This window comes from Elaeis guineensis, chromosome 8, assembly GCF_000442705.2.
Source record: "Elaeis guineensis isolate ETL-2024a chromosome 8, EG11, whole genome shotgun sequence".
NCBI classification, from domain to species: Eukaryota; Viridiplantae; Streptophyta; class Magnoliopsida; order Arecales; family Arecaceae; genus Elaeis; species Elaeis guineensis.
In genome coordinates, this window is record NC_026000.2 from 138,489,148 (window position 1) to 138,506,293 (window position 17,146).

At 36.6% G+C, this 17,146-nt stretch overlaps 1 protein-coding gene and 1 pseudogene across 2 annotated transcripts; one reads left to right on the forward strand and one right to left on the reverse strand.

Moving 5' to 3' along the window:
* Positions 1 to 1,762: 1,762 nt before the first annotated feature.
* Positions 1,763 to 6,523, reverse strand: LOC105049464 (BTB/POZ domain-containing protein At1g21780-like; annotated as a pseudogene).
* A 3,642-nt stretch (positions 6,524 to 10,165) lies between these two features.
* On the forward strand, positions 10,166 to 17,092 carry LOC105049465 (BRAP2 RING ZnF UBP domain-containing protein 1). 2 transcript variants are annotated; one of them, XM_073262209.1, is made up of 12 exons: positions 10,166 to 10,510; positions 10,588 to 10,703; positions 10,796 to 10,904; positions 11,022 to 11,136; positions 11,935 to 12,032; positions 14,238 to 14,344; positions 14,462 to 14,711; positions 14,837 to 14,890; positions 15,031 to 15,204; positions 15,353 to 15,417; positions 16,563 to 16,617; positions 16,734 to 17,092. In XM_073262209.1, the coding sequence occupies exons 1-12, from the start codon at positions 10,220 to 10,222 to the stop codon at positions 16,890 to 16,892; spliced, it is 1,593 nt and encodes a 530-aa protein (XP_073118310.1). In that variant the 5' UTR covers positions 10,166 to 10,219; the 3' UTR covers positions 16,893 to 17,092. The 2 variants fall into 2 exon arrangements, with proteins under 2 accessions (XP_073118310.1, XP_010927420.2); XM_010929118.4 differs by having other exon boundaries at positions 10,167 to 10,510; positions 15,061 to 15,204.
* The last annotated feature ends 54 nt before the right edge of the window (positions 17,093 to 17,146 follow it).

Sequence of the window (17,146 nt, forward strand, 5' to 3'; positions counted from 1 at the left end):
TCTATAATAATGAAATTAAATTCATCAACATGAGCTTTCGTGGGTATACCTTTAACCTTGCGCAGCACGTATAAATGGTGCTTCAAATATAACTTATTGGTAAAAGATTTTGTCATGTATAAAAATTTCAACTTCAACCACAAGCTAGCAGCTGTCTTCTATGAAAGTATCTCTCGTAAAATCCCATCAGATAAATACAAATGGATCGCTGTCAAAGTTTTATCATCCATCTCCTCCTTTTGTTCTTCTGTCAAATTATTAAGCATCTTCTCTTTTTTTAGCAGCACCTTTTTCAAACCCTTGTGCATTAAGACTACACACATCTTAACTTACCACAAATTAAAACTGCCAATATTGTCAAACTTCTCAATATCAAATGATGAAGAAGCCATAGCGATTGATCTCACGATTCTAGCTCTGATATCAATTTGTTATGAATACTATGAGAAGTAAAGAGAGAAAAAAAAAATCATACAGATACAGTAATTTACATGGTTCGACAGTGTGCCTACTCTACGAGCAAGGACAGAGCAAAAAAATTTTACTATAATAAATTGGAGTATAAAACAATGGTTATCTCTCGAAACCAAAATTTCAATACACCCGAATCTCACACAAAGAAGAGCTCTTAAATCTCAAAATTTTTCTCTGTAGGTAGTGGCTGTAGAATAAGAATATATATAATAAAAGGAGAGAAATCAGAGAAAAATATTCAAAAAATAGTATTTTTAATTATGACCAATTCTCTTGATAGATTTTCTTAATTGCCAAGATCGTACTGCTGGCTATGATCGATTCTCTTGATAGATTTTTTTAATTGTCGAGATCATAGTTGACTCTTGATTGTCGAAATCTTGACTTGATTCTATCATTTCTTTCCTTCTTGGTTTAATTCTATGAAATCAATATGATTTAGGTTATTTTGTCAGATTGATACTATGATAAATATATCATATGTCCTATTTATAGATAACTAAAACACTAAAGGATAAAATAAAAAACTTGGCTCACAATTTTTGAGTCACATAACAATTGGACTCAATCCCTTGATAAAGAAGACTCTGTACAAGCAATAGGTGAGAACTCATGCAAAGAGGCCGTCCAACATTTGGAACTTCTATTTATCGGTTATTAGAAATATGACTATGGAAACAAGCTTTGGTTTAGCATTAGCGAATTTACATTCGATACCAGATCTGTTGTGAATAAGGGTTCGGTCTGATATGTGAGGTATTGTCTGCTTTGGTTCATGAGCCTCATGATTTTATCCTTTAAAAAATATCTGACGTGGGAAGGATGATTTCCTCCTTATGAGCATGAGTCTTTCTTGACTCACAACCGATGTTGAACTATTGGTACCCTCCACATTATTAGAACTATAAAAGATTTGCTAAAATATGCTGTAACCATCTGATCAAGTGAGGGATGGCATGTCAATGTACATCCGAATATCCCTTTTGGGTTCAGAATTGTAGCATACAACCAACATCTTCGCAATCTTCAACCTTGCTGTTTGCCTATCTGTGCTGATTTCAATCAGGACTGGAAGATATTAATACATTTTCATTCTTCCACATGAATATAGCTTGGAATGAAACCAACTTGAAAGCCATAACCAACGAAATTACTCTCTTAGACTCGTCCTAGTGCACCGATACATCCAGAATCCACAACATAATTTTTTGCAACTTTACAACCTGCATCGTACTTGAACAGCACAGCTCACTAGTAACAATAAGAAACAGAGTTCAGGGGACAACAGTTCAAAAGAAGAATAAAATGGATATCATGGTTTACAACTTAAACAACAAAGTTCGTCTGAACTGCACAATCCAATGACTCGACACCGCAACCCACTCCACAAGAAGATTCAAAGGTTTAAAAAAAAAAGTTTCAAACATAAGTCAACCAAAAGCATGCTGTAACTTTCCAAACAGGGATCGCACCATGTATCTACAGCAATTCCAGAACAAACAAAAACACCCCAATTTTGCCGAAATGTCACACAGGCTTCCAAACAGTTAGGATTTCTTGGAACGTTTCCAACATCAGCTCCCTATCAGCATGGCGGAAGAAGCTATCTATCTCATCTCTCACATCATATATCTTTCCGAAATCAAGTAAGTACACCAAGCATCCCTTCTTTAGCTTGCTAAGCTGATAAAGCCATGCCTCATGAAGTCTCTCAAGGACGTTGCTGGAGTTAATATCCTCCAAGAGGCTCTCCTCACAGCGCTGTTTAAGGCCAGCAACGTTGTACTTGTTCGCCGCACCAAGCAATGAAAGGCGATGCTTCCAGAACTCATCATGCTTAATGGTTCCATAAATGTAGCTGAGAAGAGCCGCGCAAGATTCTAGTGACATGTCCTCTATTTCAATTGTGGAGGACTCTTTCTCCTTGAGATCATGCTCTCAAAAACAGGAGAGCTTGCAGCAAGTACAGCCTTGTGGGCCTTCAGCGCACCACTGGACGTGCTGATAGTGACGTCAGCATGGATGTTCTTCTCTAGCATGCGAGAGAGGCATTGGAGACTGCTTTTGCTTGCTGGAGACTGCATCATGCCTTCATCAGGCCATATGGAATAGGGTTCACCTCCCTGTGTGTGTATATGAAATATGAAGTTACACTCGTTCGAAAGTCCGAATTCACTTGCAGAATTCTTGCTAAACATTTTTCTTCAACCCTGTCTTGTACTAAAACCTAAGCATAAAAAGTAAAAAATCTGCAGGAAAAAATAATTGAGAAGCTCCCCCACCAAAAAATGCTAAAAAAAAAAAAGAAAACTTAAACTTTAAAAACAGATAAAGGAAAAAAGAAAACAGCAACTAAGAACGTGAATTAAGAAGCTAAAGGTTAAATATTTTATTTTTGCCAACCCATACGTGACAAAATTGTCACAAATATCAGCTATTATCCTCATTTTGCACTTACTATGTCCCTTATAAAAGATTTGTCAATTTGATATCTGATATGAGAAATGACAGGAATACAGAAGTTACATGTTAAAAGGCCTAAAATATTAACATGAAGAAATCCTTACATCTAAAGGCAATATCTTCAGGTCCAGAAACTCTACATCGACAACTAGACGCCCATGAAAAGTAGAATCGATGACCCAAACAAAGTCCTCGCTGGTGCGGAGAAGCTTTTCATGAACTGCAGTTAACAAGACAGGCAAAACATTATTGTTGACCCAGATGTTCATGCACATATTCACTGTTTATATTTTAACTTTTATATTCTTAACACTGCATACAAAGCAGAAGCAGTCCACTCAAGAATAAAACAGTAACAAGTAAAAAAAGGCTTCACAGCTTTAGCACGTATGGCTGCAAGGTCAACTTAAACCATGAAATATACATCATCTTAGAATACATTTGGCTGGAAAGTAGGTACGTAGAACTCATTAGCTTTTTTCTCTTTTGTTCGTTCTTTGCTTGATTCATGTGTGTGTGTTTGCATGTGCATGTGTGAGAATGAGTGAGCGATAGAGAGAGAGAGAGAGAGAGAGAGAGAGAGAGAGAGAGCAGAAGGTTCTTGATATATGGTTAAACCATGGGAAGATCAAGTGGCATAGACTGGCTTTTGAAAAGTTTCTAACATCTGGGTTAGAACATCGAGGACTTCAATATCAATAAAATCATGTGATTTTGAACTCTTTCACCACTTCGTTGCCGGAACCGGAAGCAAGTGCGGGCATGGGTGCAAATGCAAATGTGAGGAAGTGGGCAGTTTAGAAACACTTTATAAGTAAGAAAGCACCTAGAATACAAGTGTCAGTTCTAGCTTCTGGAAAGATTCGAAATGGGTACCTTATCCTGAGTTGAAGATTAAGAAATGTTATGTCCACAAAATTCTTTCTCCCAAGCCTTTAAATTCTTTAAGAAGAATCTAGTACCTTTCAACATTTAGCTATCGGAACAAAATTAAATTCCTTGTGATATCTTATCCTCATTTTGCATGGATCAAAGACATAAGATATGAAGATGCAATTCAATGCATAGCAATGGAGCCCTAAAATCATAGCAAAACAAAAATAGTAGCCCTAAACTTTGTTTATTATATCAAAAAAATCGAGATATTTTCCTCCCAGATGGTTTCAGATCCTTTACAACATTAAATATAATATTAATGTCAATTGTTTGTATAACATACTAATATTTAGCACACGCTCTGTGTATGAAAGATCATGTAAAAAATCAAATTTCACTAAAAAAAGTAATATTATATTAATTAATGTTAAATAATGATCACAAATATGTATTAACCCTTTCTTTTTCTCTCCCCCCATATTTCTCTTACCGGATCCATTAAACCCAGCCAATCAATCAAGTCATCTCTTATCCCTTCGAAGAGGAGAAACCTAGGATGGGTTTTGTGGCTTGGGTAGAAGAAATGGTAGAAAGAGGAAGGTGCTGATTTAAAAAACTCTTTGTTTTTTCATTTAAAGGGATGGCTATATTGTTTTAAACAGATGGATGTAATCAGAGATTAATGCAGTGATTCCTATATTTATAGATAAAGTTAATATAAAATTAATGTCTCGATAAATAAAACATTTAAGTTATGAGGAGGTATTAAGGGATATGCAACTAACTTGATGAATAAAAATTAAGGAAAATTATGATGAACAATTTCAATATAATAAAAATAATGATATAGATAACTCATTATTCATGTTAATCAATATAAAGCAAATGAGATAAGAAGAGAACTCTGTTCTATAATAAAAGATATAATGAAAAAGATATAACTCCCTGCATGGGTAGTTTAGACATTTCTCTAGGTAAAACCAAAATTCAGGAATGACAATGACCAAAACCAAAACTATTTTCTTTTAGGAGTACTAGATAATGGTAACTCCTATAAGGGCACGTTATGAGTCAAGTAATAGAATCATCTTAAATGACGACTAAAGAAAATAAATGTGCAAAGGAACAAGCAAACTAGGATTGATAATGGACTGAATTCGAGTCAGATAATACTTAATCATAGCACAGCCTTGCGTAGAATCATAACACAGCCTTACAATCTGGGCATCCATACTCTCCATCAATCTATGCATCCATTCCAATCTCCAAAATCCATAACTTATTTGGCAAATCATATATTATGGACACATAAATTCAGTGCCACTGACACACCAGTACTTCCAATGTGACATTATGCTGTCGAAGCTCTCCATACATGGTTCTCATTAGTACCTTCGACTGTAGATAGCACTGAGAAACACTATTCCTGTGAAACGATATTCATAATAGATGCATGGATTAAACAAATCAAGAGGCTTAATCCACCAAAGCCGAGAATTCCATCTGCAAGCATAATTTCCCTTTGAGTTTTCCTCATCGCAAATCCATGAGTTTAAATTCTTTAAGCTTAAAAGGTTCTTATGAACCAAGCTTCGGTCGAAGACAGACACACATTACACACGCGCGCGCGCGCACACACAGAGACCCGATATATCTCCCTCCCATCTATTTATTGCTCCTCTACAACTTCAAGGTTCTTGCACCCTTTCTAATGACTTTTTGTTCTCCAAACATTTCTTACCTTCCAGCAGTACTCTAACCTAGTAAAAAATCTCATCTGAAATTATCTAATGACATTACCTGTCAAACTCCACGTTCCCTGCCAATGCAAGCTATCTCCGGGATTCAATTGAAACCTCTGTCTATGCTACACAGAGTCTCCTCCTTCTCTCTATCCTCGCCCCTCAGAAACAAATTGAAAGCCATCACTGATTTAGCCCTTCTCACTCCAACGTGCCACCTAAAAAATTGTATTCATAGCAGCGCATAAAAAAGAAAACCACTTAAATTTTGAAAATCCACGGATATGAATTGTTAAAACACTAAAAATTCACCATCTTTAACAAGCAATGACAACAAAATACCCAGGAAGATCTACTGACTTTAACCAAACACTTTCACCAGAAACCAAATCAAATTAAGGCAGCAGTGAGGGTACCAGGGGAGATATAGGACCGGCGTCCAGGCCCGGGATTGGAGACCCGGAGCACGAACCGAGCGATAGGGGGCTGCTCCTTTGAGACCCGGCACGCCTCCGGGAAGAGCCCGATGTACATGTACCGGTTCTTCTCGATCGATAAATACCTGGAATCCAAAATAGCAAAAGAAAGAAAAGAAAAAAAAAAATCAAATTCTTAGCAAAAACATATAGTATTGAAGATCACATTTTTGACAAAAAAAATTGCAAAAAAAAAAAAAAAAAAAAAGCAGAAAGAGAAAAGGGAGTGACCAGTTCCAGATGCCGAGCTTGAAGACATCGGAGCGGCGATAGGAGCAGGGGCCGAAGCTCTCAATCTTCCACTGAGCCAACCTCGAGAATGTTTCCAACTTCGAATCGCTCCCGTTTGCCCCTCCGTAGCTCATCTCTCTCCCACCGAAAGCTTATCTTCTCCTCTCCCTTTCTCTCTCGCGATGGAAGGAGTGCAAGAAAGGAGTCCGGCTCTTTGAACGCATCAGTGGTTGTACCGGAAAGGACATGCTGCCCCCTCCGATCAAATTGGAAGAGAGCGGCTTGTTTGCTTTCAGGCGAATGACACGTGTCCCGTTTAACGCCCAGCTGTTCCGAAAACAGGCTTTCTAACAAATGAGTCGCTGACACGTGCATGACAATGTTCGGATGCAGCATCGGCCGTTCACCCGACTCAGGAGTCGGGAATGCCTTTATCTATCTGCTTGCTATTGAATACGCGTCAAATTTTATTTATATTGGGTTTGAGCGAGTACTGATGATGACGAGGATCCACGTTTCACACCCATTGAGATTGATGGGGCGGCGGAAGCCCACACATGCTGGAGGAAGGAGCACGGTGGCAAGCAAAGCTAATCCACCACCTTTATTTTCTAATTTTCTTTTTCTTTTTCTTTTTGAAAGGACGAATCGGCCTTTATTTGATCTCTCTCACTTCAGCTCTGCTTTTGTTGGTTCTGGATAAATCAGTGCTCTTGTATATCATTTCTCTCACCCAAGGAAGACCTTGTAATAGATTAATAGTTATATGTCACAAGTTACTGTAATCTTGCTCAATAATACTTGGTTTCGAAAGTATGCAGCATGGCTGTGAATATCGTTGATTTAGCTTTACTCCAAGAAAAGGTCTCGAAGGACGTTAGGTCTAACCAAATACAAATCAAGTTGTTAGTTGGATACTCTTGCTAATGAATGTGTTAGTTAAATGGATTATGATGGCTCTTCCGATTCATCATTTCTGCATGCCGGAATTGGAGAATTAGCTCGACCGGAGAACGGAAAAGTATTGTTTGTGTTCATAGATTTTTGGAGTAGCACGCTTTGAAAGTTGATGCCAAACCTCTGCTCTGAAGTTTATGAATGGAGCTGGGCTCTTGGCTCTTTTATTTTTTTAAAAATTTTGGGAGAGGGGAGCTGTTGGTAAATCAATATAAAATATTTATAAATTTTCATTAAAAATTTAATTTTATTTAACATCTCGCTAAATGAAAGTATATTTTATTATTTGATGCACTTAATGAAAGTATCTTTAATTGAAGTATCTTTTATTTGGTGCACTTTTGGTGTCCTTTCTTGCATGTTGGAGTCTGACCAAGCTCTGGTGCATTCTGGAGCCAGCACGTATCACCTTTGAAGCGTGCACTGGTACCTTTCTGGCTATATAAACCATAATCAACTGTAAACACTTGATGGAAATCTCTTCCAAATGTGTTTTTATAGAAGAAAATGAAGCCTCAGGGATAAAGAGTTTGCAAAAGCCATGCAAAAAGTGTTAAGAGGGAAGGGAGCTTGGTTAGAATGACAGATATCCTTCACTCACACCTGGCATTGGTGATTAGGGCCCCAAACAAGCTCATCTTCCCATTCTCCTTAAGAGATGGAATCGAAAGAATAGCTTGAAACTAGTTCTAAATAGAGGAGACTTCCAAACAGACCAGCATTCCAATACTTAATTATTAGTGTCAATAAGATCAGCCATAATCATGGACTAGAGGATTTCTAAAACATTAAAAGGACTGAGAGACCGATGGACAAGAAAAGAGAGTATCCAAGGTTGTGAAAGCATAGAAGAATAATTAGCATTTAAAGTGTGTTCCTACTGCCATGGGATATTGTATATTTATTCCTAAAAAATAATGATTTGCATATACACTATGAAAATCATTCTATTTTTGCTAGGATTGCCCTCTCCTTATATTTCTAACCATCAATGTTAACAAATGTCCATTTCAAGTGTCAAACGACTTTATTATTCTTTCATATTAATTATTTTTGAAAAATTTTAAAATATAAAATGTTATTTTTGCATAAATTTTTAAAAGAATTCATGCAATAAGGTAACAGAGCATTTTATCTTTCATCCACCTCATTCTAGATTTTTGTATTTGCTTTAATGGTAAATGAAGATGAAATTCCTAGCTTCTAAGCAAAATGATCTATTATTCTGAGCAACGAATGAACGGTTCCATCATCATATCTATTACTAATTTAGCTATCTTCAATTTAACTAATGTATTCAACTCATTTTTGTAAGTAGCTCACATAGCTCCAAGACCAAGCCCACGCTCCATAATAGTAAGTGTTTGTCCTAAACTTCATAATAGTAAGTATTCATTTGTTTGAAGATTTATATTATATAAGATTTTTTTCTATATCAAGTTTTGCAACAATAAGTTTTTTTTTGGTAAAGTGCAGTGATGAAATGCTTTGCCTTCTGCAAGGACTATATCTCCTTTCAAAAGAAGAGGGGTTCTTGGATTTATATTTTAAGAGTAAAACTATCTTGTTTTAAATCATTAAGATTATAGTCAGATATCTTAAATTTCAAACTTATTTTTATCTTTTTTTTTTAATTCAAAATAATTAATTATTAATATAATAATTCTATTAAAATAATTATTTTTCAAAATATTCTAAGTTACTATCAGAATCCTAAAACTCATATGTCTGACAAAGTCTCTACTATAATATGAATATTATGGCATTGTGATGGTTTTTATGTTAGACAGCTAGACCCTCATCTTTATTTAGCTCTAGTATATTGTTATGCTCTTATCAAGAATGTAGTTAAAAATATCATAATCAATATATGGGTTTCATTGTAAAATTACTAACCTTCCAAAATATCGTAAGATATCTCTTCCTTTAAGTCAAAGGATCAGTTACAAACTCATATAGCTAGTTTACATCTCTATTCCTAATAGTACTTTCCAAGGTGATTTATTGATATTAAAAACTATTCAACGTGACAGCATACAAAATGATCGTGCGAAGTTCTATCTAGGAAAGGAAATTCTTGAAATTTCATCTACCTTGGCAACCTTATATATTCAATGCTCAACTTCGTATGGCTGCGAACATATTTTTTAATATTTAAAGATATTCAACTTCTTAAAAATCCATTTAATAAGTCTTTGGAGCACTCGTAGCTTTTTCTTGCTTTACGATAGATGCATGACATATGCATCATATAATTTATGACCGTATATAGAAAGAAGATAGCAACATCATCTCAGCAACACTTATATTAAGTATATAAATAGTTTTAGTGCATACTCCACTTCCATAATATCCCGCTTGCACTCTAAGTCATCAGGGCTTTAGTCCTTAAGACAAATATACAGTACATGCTCGCATTCTTATGACCTCTCACATCACGAAATATTTATTGTAGCATAAGTTATCCCATCAAATATCATCGTATCATGTCAGCATTTATTATTGGTATACAGAAGTAGGGAGAGACCTTGTAGTTACTTCATGATTTATCTAATAAATTAAAATTTATTTATAAATCTTTAGAACCAATTATCTAAGTAATGTAATTTCCTAGGCTCTCCCTTCCTCCTTACTACGGACGATTAAGGGTGCTAATGGGTTATTAATGCTCAAGAATCCTCCCAACGCCAGGCGCCGAGGAACGTACTTGCTCTATTCTAACTTATCCAACTTGTCATGTTTCATGTTTTACCGAAGCTAATCAGGCAGCAGATCATCTGGCCAACGGACTCCCTTCTCTCCTCGCCCATCGCAATGAAGCGGATGCAGTGAACTCTTGGTGTTAATGGGCTGAGGTGGGCCTATGCGTAAATATGGATCAAATCTAACCGCAAGCCCGCAATCAGAATTGCGTTTTCTTGAAGAGACATCCACAAACTCTTTAACCCTGCTGCCTGCTGATAACCTTCCGTTACAGAGAAGGAATGTAGAAATTGAAAAATGTTCAGCCTCCGAATCCACTCCGTGGACTCTCCCCACCACCACCCCCGCCAAGAAGACGCCGCAGCAACCGGAGAGCCCCAGCAAGAAGGCGCGGCAGCCACCAGCAGTAGCTCCTTCTCAATCTCAACGCGAACGCCGCCCAAAAACCCTAACTTCAACCCTAATAACCCTATCATCCAGCTCCTCCGGGGCGTCGTCCACCTCTACCGCAGCCGCTCCTCCCCCTCCGCCGCCGCCGCCTCCTCCTCCTCCTCCAACCCCCATCCTTCTCCCGACTCCCTCCTTCCTGTACTCCTCCTCCCTTCTCCACCCTCCCTTTTCTTTGAATCACTTCTCATCTTGGAAACTAACAAATCTGTCTGCAGGCCGGGCGCGGCACGCTCCTTTTCGTCCTTGCCGTCCCCAGCCGCCTCTCGCCGGAGGACTTCCTTCGCTTCTGTGGCTCCTATGTCGAGCGCTCCTCGGAGGTCCGGGTCATCAGGTAACCCGTAAAAATCCAATCTGTAGACAATTTAATTACATAAAGCCTGACCTAGAAGAGAATAAAGGGAATGGGTAATGGGTTTCCTTTAGGAATGATGCCATGGAGGATCGATACAGTGTGCTGGTTGGGTTTGATGATCAGAAGAAAGCTGATGGTTTCTATCTCGACCTTAATGGGTGGCGCTTCACTTCGGCAGAGGTTTTCGATTTTTATAATTTGTCGTGGTGCTTTATTTTGATTAGACCATGTCTTGAATCGCGGAACAAATATGGTGTCTAATCGCGGCTTGGCTGCTGTATTTGGTTTGGATTGCAGGGAGAGGTTTGCCACATTCTCTTTGTGGCGTCGGTGGAGTTCACTGAGTCCACAGAGATTGCAGCTACTCCTCCTTCAGGATCCACAGAATTGCCCACATGCCCTGTTTGCATTGGTGAGATTCTATGCTCGAGGCTACTTCGCCACAAACAGGCTTTAGCTTCTTCCTTTTTTATTAAAAAATAAAAAAGGATCGTTATCTTCATTCATAAGTAGGAAAGCTTGGTGAATGAGGCCTCAAAAAGCTAATCTGGCGCTGTTGGGGAAATTATTGATTTAAGAATCTCTTACAACCTTCTATGTCCTTCCACTTGAGGCAGTAGTATTGTGCCATGATTTATATTTTTTTTATTTTTTTTTTTTTTTTTTTTTTTTTTTTTTTTTAATGAATTGTCCAAATTGGACTTTATTTCACGTCGCTTCTATAATTTTCATTCTAGCCAATGTTAGTCTCCTCCAGTTTCTCCTTTCAAATGTGAAATCTTATTTTTTTGCTTCTCCTCACAAAGGCTGTTTGTGATTAATGCTGTTCTTGTCCCAATCTTAAACATATCATTTATCCTTCTATATAGCTACTATTCTTCCATTGCATTTATTACAACATCCATCCTAGATTTTCCATGCATCTCTTTGGGCATTTTCTACTACAAATGTATGCTCGTCTTCACTGCCTAACATTCTAATACATAGGCTGGTGCAGATCTTGGAACTCTCTTATAGAATAATGAGGCCTAAATATAAGATATAGGAAAACCCACATATTTTATATTGGCTTGCCAAATACATCCTCTTAAGCAGGGTACTGTTATATTTTATTTTGTGGCTCTTAACTCCTTTTTGGCCTTTTTCATTTGATTGAATCATCTTTCTCTCTCTAATCTACTTTATATCTTTTGTATATCCAATTGCTTAGAGAGATTGGACCAAGATATAAGTGGGATTGCAGCAACTACTTGCGACCATTCTTTTCAATGCTCATGCATTTCAAAATGGGTCAATTCATCTTGCTCGGTAAGAGCCACTTGACATGCTACAGAGATTTGTTTCCTTATGATACTAAAGCTTTTTTTTTTTTTTGTTTTTACATTATATCTAATGCCGATATGCAAGTAAGAAATACTATTGTTTAAAAAAAAATTATCGAAAATATTTGGAGCAATTGAGGAGATGAGGCTGTCAGAGGTTTTTAACACTCCTAACTATTGTCTCTCAATGAAATTTGCTGAAAGCAAGCAATTTGACGAAGGATTGGGACGCATTGGTCTTTTTGCTGTCATTTCTTTTTCCGTCATTGGAAAGATTGTAGGACTGGTGCTGTAAATCACTGTAGTGTTGAGTTCCTCTGCAAAAATTTGATTAAGCAAGGTTATGATTAACAGAAGTTTACTTGTCGATAAAATGTGAAATTGTACACTTCTCTTTTGGTGAAATTCTACTTAACAGTTTCTTTCTTGAAAATCTTGTGCAGTACATCATTTTGTTTGACAGAGAGGTGAGGCACCTCCATTAGCCTTAAAATGCAGTTTATCTCATAGTTCCCGGACTCTTGTACTTCGTTAAGTCATATGTCATGCATAGAAGTAGATGATGTCTTTAAGCTTCCTGCATAAATTATAGTTTCCATTGTCCAACTCATTTAATGATCCCAGATTCCTGATCATACTAGAGCACTAGTCTCATTCATTTACATATTAAGGGTATACATGCTTATAGTACATCTAGTAACCGAAAAGAATTTTTTTTTACAATTTTAAAGACTTCAACTTGCCGTATTGGTGTATTTTATGTGGGGTCAGTGTATTTATCTTTGTTCTTTTTGCTGTTTCTTTTAGTTCCAAGAGTGGGTTTGATATTTATTATGTTCTAACAACATTCGTATTCAATTTTAGGGCTATTTTTTTGTAAGTTTTGGAGCATCAGTCTAAGAAAAATTAGCATCTGTGGGCCTACCATAGGTCTAGCTGCTCTAGAAAATATTTATGGTCATTACTATTGTCTCTTGAAGAGAATTTGATTTTTTTTTTTCTTTTTGGGTTCTATGGAGGTCTGAGTTTTGCTATTTTTATAGCCTTAATGTGTTTTTTGTTATAAAAAGCAAAGAAAATGATTCATTCATTTTTGATGTTAAATAAAAGAAATTATATCCTTTTGTTCTGCCTTTTCCTATCTTCTTGTTCTTATCCTTCCTTCTTTAGGCATAAGAATTTGGCTTATATCATACAAACAAGGTCAGTTGAATTGTGAAACGACAGTGTTTCACAGATATTGACATGAGAATAATCATAACCCTCTAGCTTTTCCCAACTATTTGGGGTTGGTGGATATTAGCACAAGAATCCGAAATAAAATATAGATTATCTGAGAAGAAAATCCTAATTTACTTCATTCATGAAAAATTTTATACAAATCATAGGAGTCTTCATTAAGAATTTCCTAAAAGATAGCATTTATAATCCCCAAAAATACCCTCCCACTAATGGGTTATGGGAGAGAGAAGGGGCAAGGGGAGTGTGGCATATAGACACCCAACTCAAGGAGAAGGGACATCCATCCCTCATCTCCTTTTACTTGCTTTTTATTGACCAGCCATCAAAGGGCCCTACAAAAAGGTGCACTGGCAATTTAAGTTAATAATGTGCCACATCACCCTCTAATTTAAGCACTCCAATCTAGAGATTAGATATATATTTTCAGCTGTAAAAGAAAATTAGGGATAAAACTAAAAATAAGTACTAACTCACCAGAGTTTAAAGCAACAAGCACCTGATCTGTATGCATCATATTCCCTACACAAAAAAAGGAACTTATTTTGGCACCAAAAGAAACATGGTATCTTGTGTCTTTTGTCTTGAATAAATTCTCAATCTTCTTAGCAAGATCACACTTGTCTTTTATAAACCTTCAAGGTGATGCGTGGTATATTCTTTGCTCACATGACATACGGTGCAGTGCCTCCATATCATTAATGCTTCATCTATGTCAAGATCAAGTTCCATTGCCAACTCCATATGTGGGACTCGTTTGTAGGTTATGGTTTTGGCTTAATTTTGCATTCCTGTTTCTCCTTGTTATACTTTTTCCAGGACTATCTATTCTATTAACATCTGCGATTGTGAAATAGAAACCGTTTACTTATCAAGTTTCTGCATACCCTTAATTTCTCAATAGATGCAGATGACTTCAAGCGAACATCATTGTTTAATCTAGATTTTTTAGGTCTGTCAATTTTGTCGGGAACATTCTGAAAAACCTACATGCTCAATTTGTGGAACATCTGAAAATCTCTGGATCTGTGTGATCTGTGGCTTTGTTGGATGTGGAAGGTACGTCGGCTCTTGAATGCTATGGTACCAATGATGCAGTGAATCTGTCAACCACCAAAACTGTTTCCTTTACGCCATTGGATTATTTCTAATATATGTATTCCTAACCTTTGGAAGATATAAAGAAGGTCATGCTGTCAGACATTGGAAAGATACTCAGCATTGTTATTCTCTTGATTTGGAAACACAACGGGTTTGGGACTATGTTGGTGATAGTTATGTTCATCGACTAAATCAATCAAAAAGTGATGATAAGCTGGTCAAGTTGAAGTCCAACTGTAGATCTATTGGTGACAACTGTGTAAGCTGCACATGTAGTGACGACTCTGGAATTAGTGGAGCCTTATTGTGCAGTAAAGTTGAAGTGGTGAGATTTACATGCTTTCTTCTGTCCTTCATAATGAATATTTTATTCTCAAACTGGAATAAAGAGTTTTTCCATGGGTCATTGATGTGGTCTGCATTTGTATATTATTTGTGATATGACAATAGATTGTGGATGAGTACAACCACCTACTTGCAAGTCAACTTGAAAACCAAAGACAGGTACAACCTTTTCTTGTTATGCTTTCAGAGTATATTATGCTTGCTGCTTTCAACAACATTCCATGCACAAACATTTATTTACTGCCAAAAGTTGAATTCTGTTATCTGAATGTTAATCTTTTCTGTCATGGCTATGTTAGAATTTTTGCCGCATTTGTTGTTATTCACAGTATTATGAAACTCTACTTCAAGAGGCAAAAGAAAAAAGAGAGAAATGTATTTCTGAAGCTGTGGAAAAAACTGTGAATTCAAAGCTGCAGGATATCCAACTTAAACTTGAAAATGTTATTAGGGAGAATAAAGTTGTTGCTGAAGTAAGCATCTTTCACCCTTTTTTTTTTATTGAGTTATAAATATTTTGCTTTTACGGGAGCTAGTCTGCTCCATGTCCATTGTTTTACTTAGTCTCTTTCTTTCTTTGCAGTGCTTACTCTCTTAGGCTAATTTTTTTTTTGCCTTTAGATGAATGAGAATCTTATGAAGAATCAGAATATTTGGCGCGAAAATATCAAAGAAATTGAGGAGAGGTACATTGCTTTTTTGTTATATTTATATAAATCAGAGATCATAAGGGTTCACTGTGAAAACTAGATTCACAATTGTTTCAGCTGGCAGCAATGCATTATTAGAATGACCAATGCATTACTAGTGTCTAGGATAGTTAGGCTGAGATTAAGAGTCAGTTCCTAGATAGCGTGCATTTCTTCAGTACAAAACTTCATTTCATGGTATACCATGAAAGTTCTGCACTTTTTCAATAATACAAATAAGTAGTACATGTAAAGCTGATAGTAATTGCTCCAGATGTCAAGAGTTTTATTTTTTGCTTCTGGTAATATTGTTGTTTATTGGATTACATGAGTGATGGTCATGACTAGGTAGTAAGATGATCAGTGGATAGCTGAATAAGGGGGGCTCATCATATGAATTTATGGTTTTGGCGATTTTCTTTTCTTAATCTTGTTAATTATTTTGGTCAAAGGAAAAGGAAAAGGAAAAGCAGTCTTTTTTGAAAAGGTAGCACGCATCACTTTTCTCTAGAATAAGATCAGGAATTTATGTTTCATTGTGTTGTTGAACGTGTATCAAATTCTAAGAATGGGGCTGATACTGAAATTAAATGCACAAGACTTGGACTCAAGTTTTCTAATTTAACGCGATTGAAATGAATCTTACATTGATAATATACTCAAGATTCTTGTGTCAGAACGTATCTTGAAAATGGAGCGTTTGTGGTAACTCAAAACTGAATGTCTCTATGTATAAGGTTTTTCTCTCTCTCTCTTTTTCCGACATCAGAATAATTACGTCACAGAAGGTTTGCAGACTTTAGCTTTTAATTAAACAAATGGTATAGTTATTGCAAAGGACATGACACAATGTTAGCCGCTTCTCTGATGAAGCATTTCAATACCATCATTCTCTTGTTATATTACCCTGACGTCCATTTTCCTAAGAATATGAAGTTCACTTTGCATGGCAGAAACAATTCATCACCTTGTATATCACAACGTGTCAATCGTCATTTATCAGTTAGAGTGGTTCATTGTTCTAATCATGTCTTCAATACTGCATTACTGCTATGATCTTTCTTTTTCCTTTTTTGTTGTTGTTGTTGTTGTTGTTGTAAACGTAAATTTCTGTAAGAAAACTTGATGCATGCAATTTACAGGGAGAGAGCAACATTAAAATTGAAGGATGAAAGGATCCGTGATCTAGAGGAAGAGGTATCTAAACTCAGCTTATTTCTCTTAACCAATAATATAAATGTAGCCGTGCAGGCCAATATATGCAAATAAAGAATAAGTGATAAAAATTAAACAAGTCGGAGTGTTTGATGCAGATCAGAGATTTTACAGTTTGCATCGAGGCCCAGAAGGCACTTGATAACATGGCTGGTGCAGATGATATCCGAGAAGGTACAGTGTTGCCAGTTCCATCAACTCAGCCTTCCTCAACAAGGAACAAAAGATCATCAAAATTGAGTCGGAGGCGAAACTGAAGGTCCTATATTTTGTGATGCACCAGAATTATGACTCCCGTAAGAGAGATGAAAGTTATTAACGACGCGCCGGGTTACACGCTAGAAGAGTGATTCATGTTTACACTTTCTCTGTAATCTGACTCTTTGTGGCTCCTTTCTGGTCAAAGGAGTTTTATCTTGCATCAGATGGTCGAATAACAAGCTGTAAATCTGATCTATTACTGTGGATAACGCAAACCCGTGGAAGGGTGTGAATGCTGGTCAGTTGTCCG

Excerpts from the sequence above, each read along its gene's own strand:
- LOC105049465 (XM_073262209.1), top strand. The coding sequence starts at position 10,220 with ATGTTCAGCCTCCGAATCCACTCCGTGGACTCTCCCCACCACCACCCC. Across the intron at positions 14,345-14,461 it reads GGCTTTGTTGGATGTGGAAG|ATATAAAGAAGGTCATGCTG; the intron begins GTACGTCGGCTC and ends AACCTTTGGAAG. Across the intron at positions 15,205-15,352 it reads AGAATAAAGTTGTTGCTGAA|ATGAATGAGAATCTTATGAA; the intron begins GTAAGCATCTTT and ends TTTTGCCTTTAG.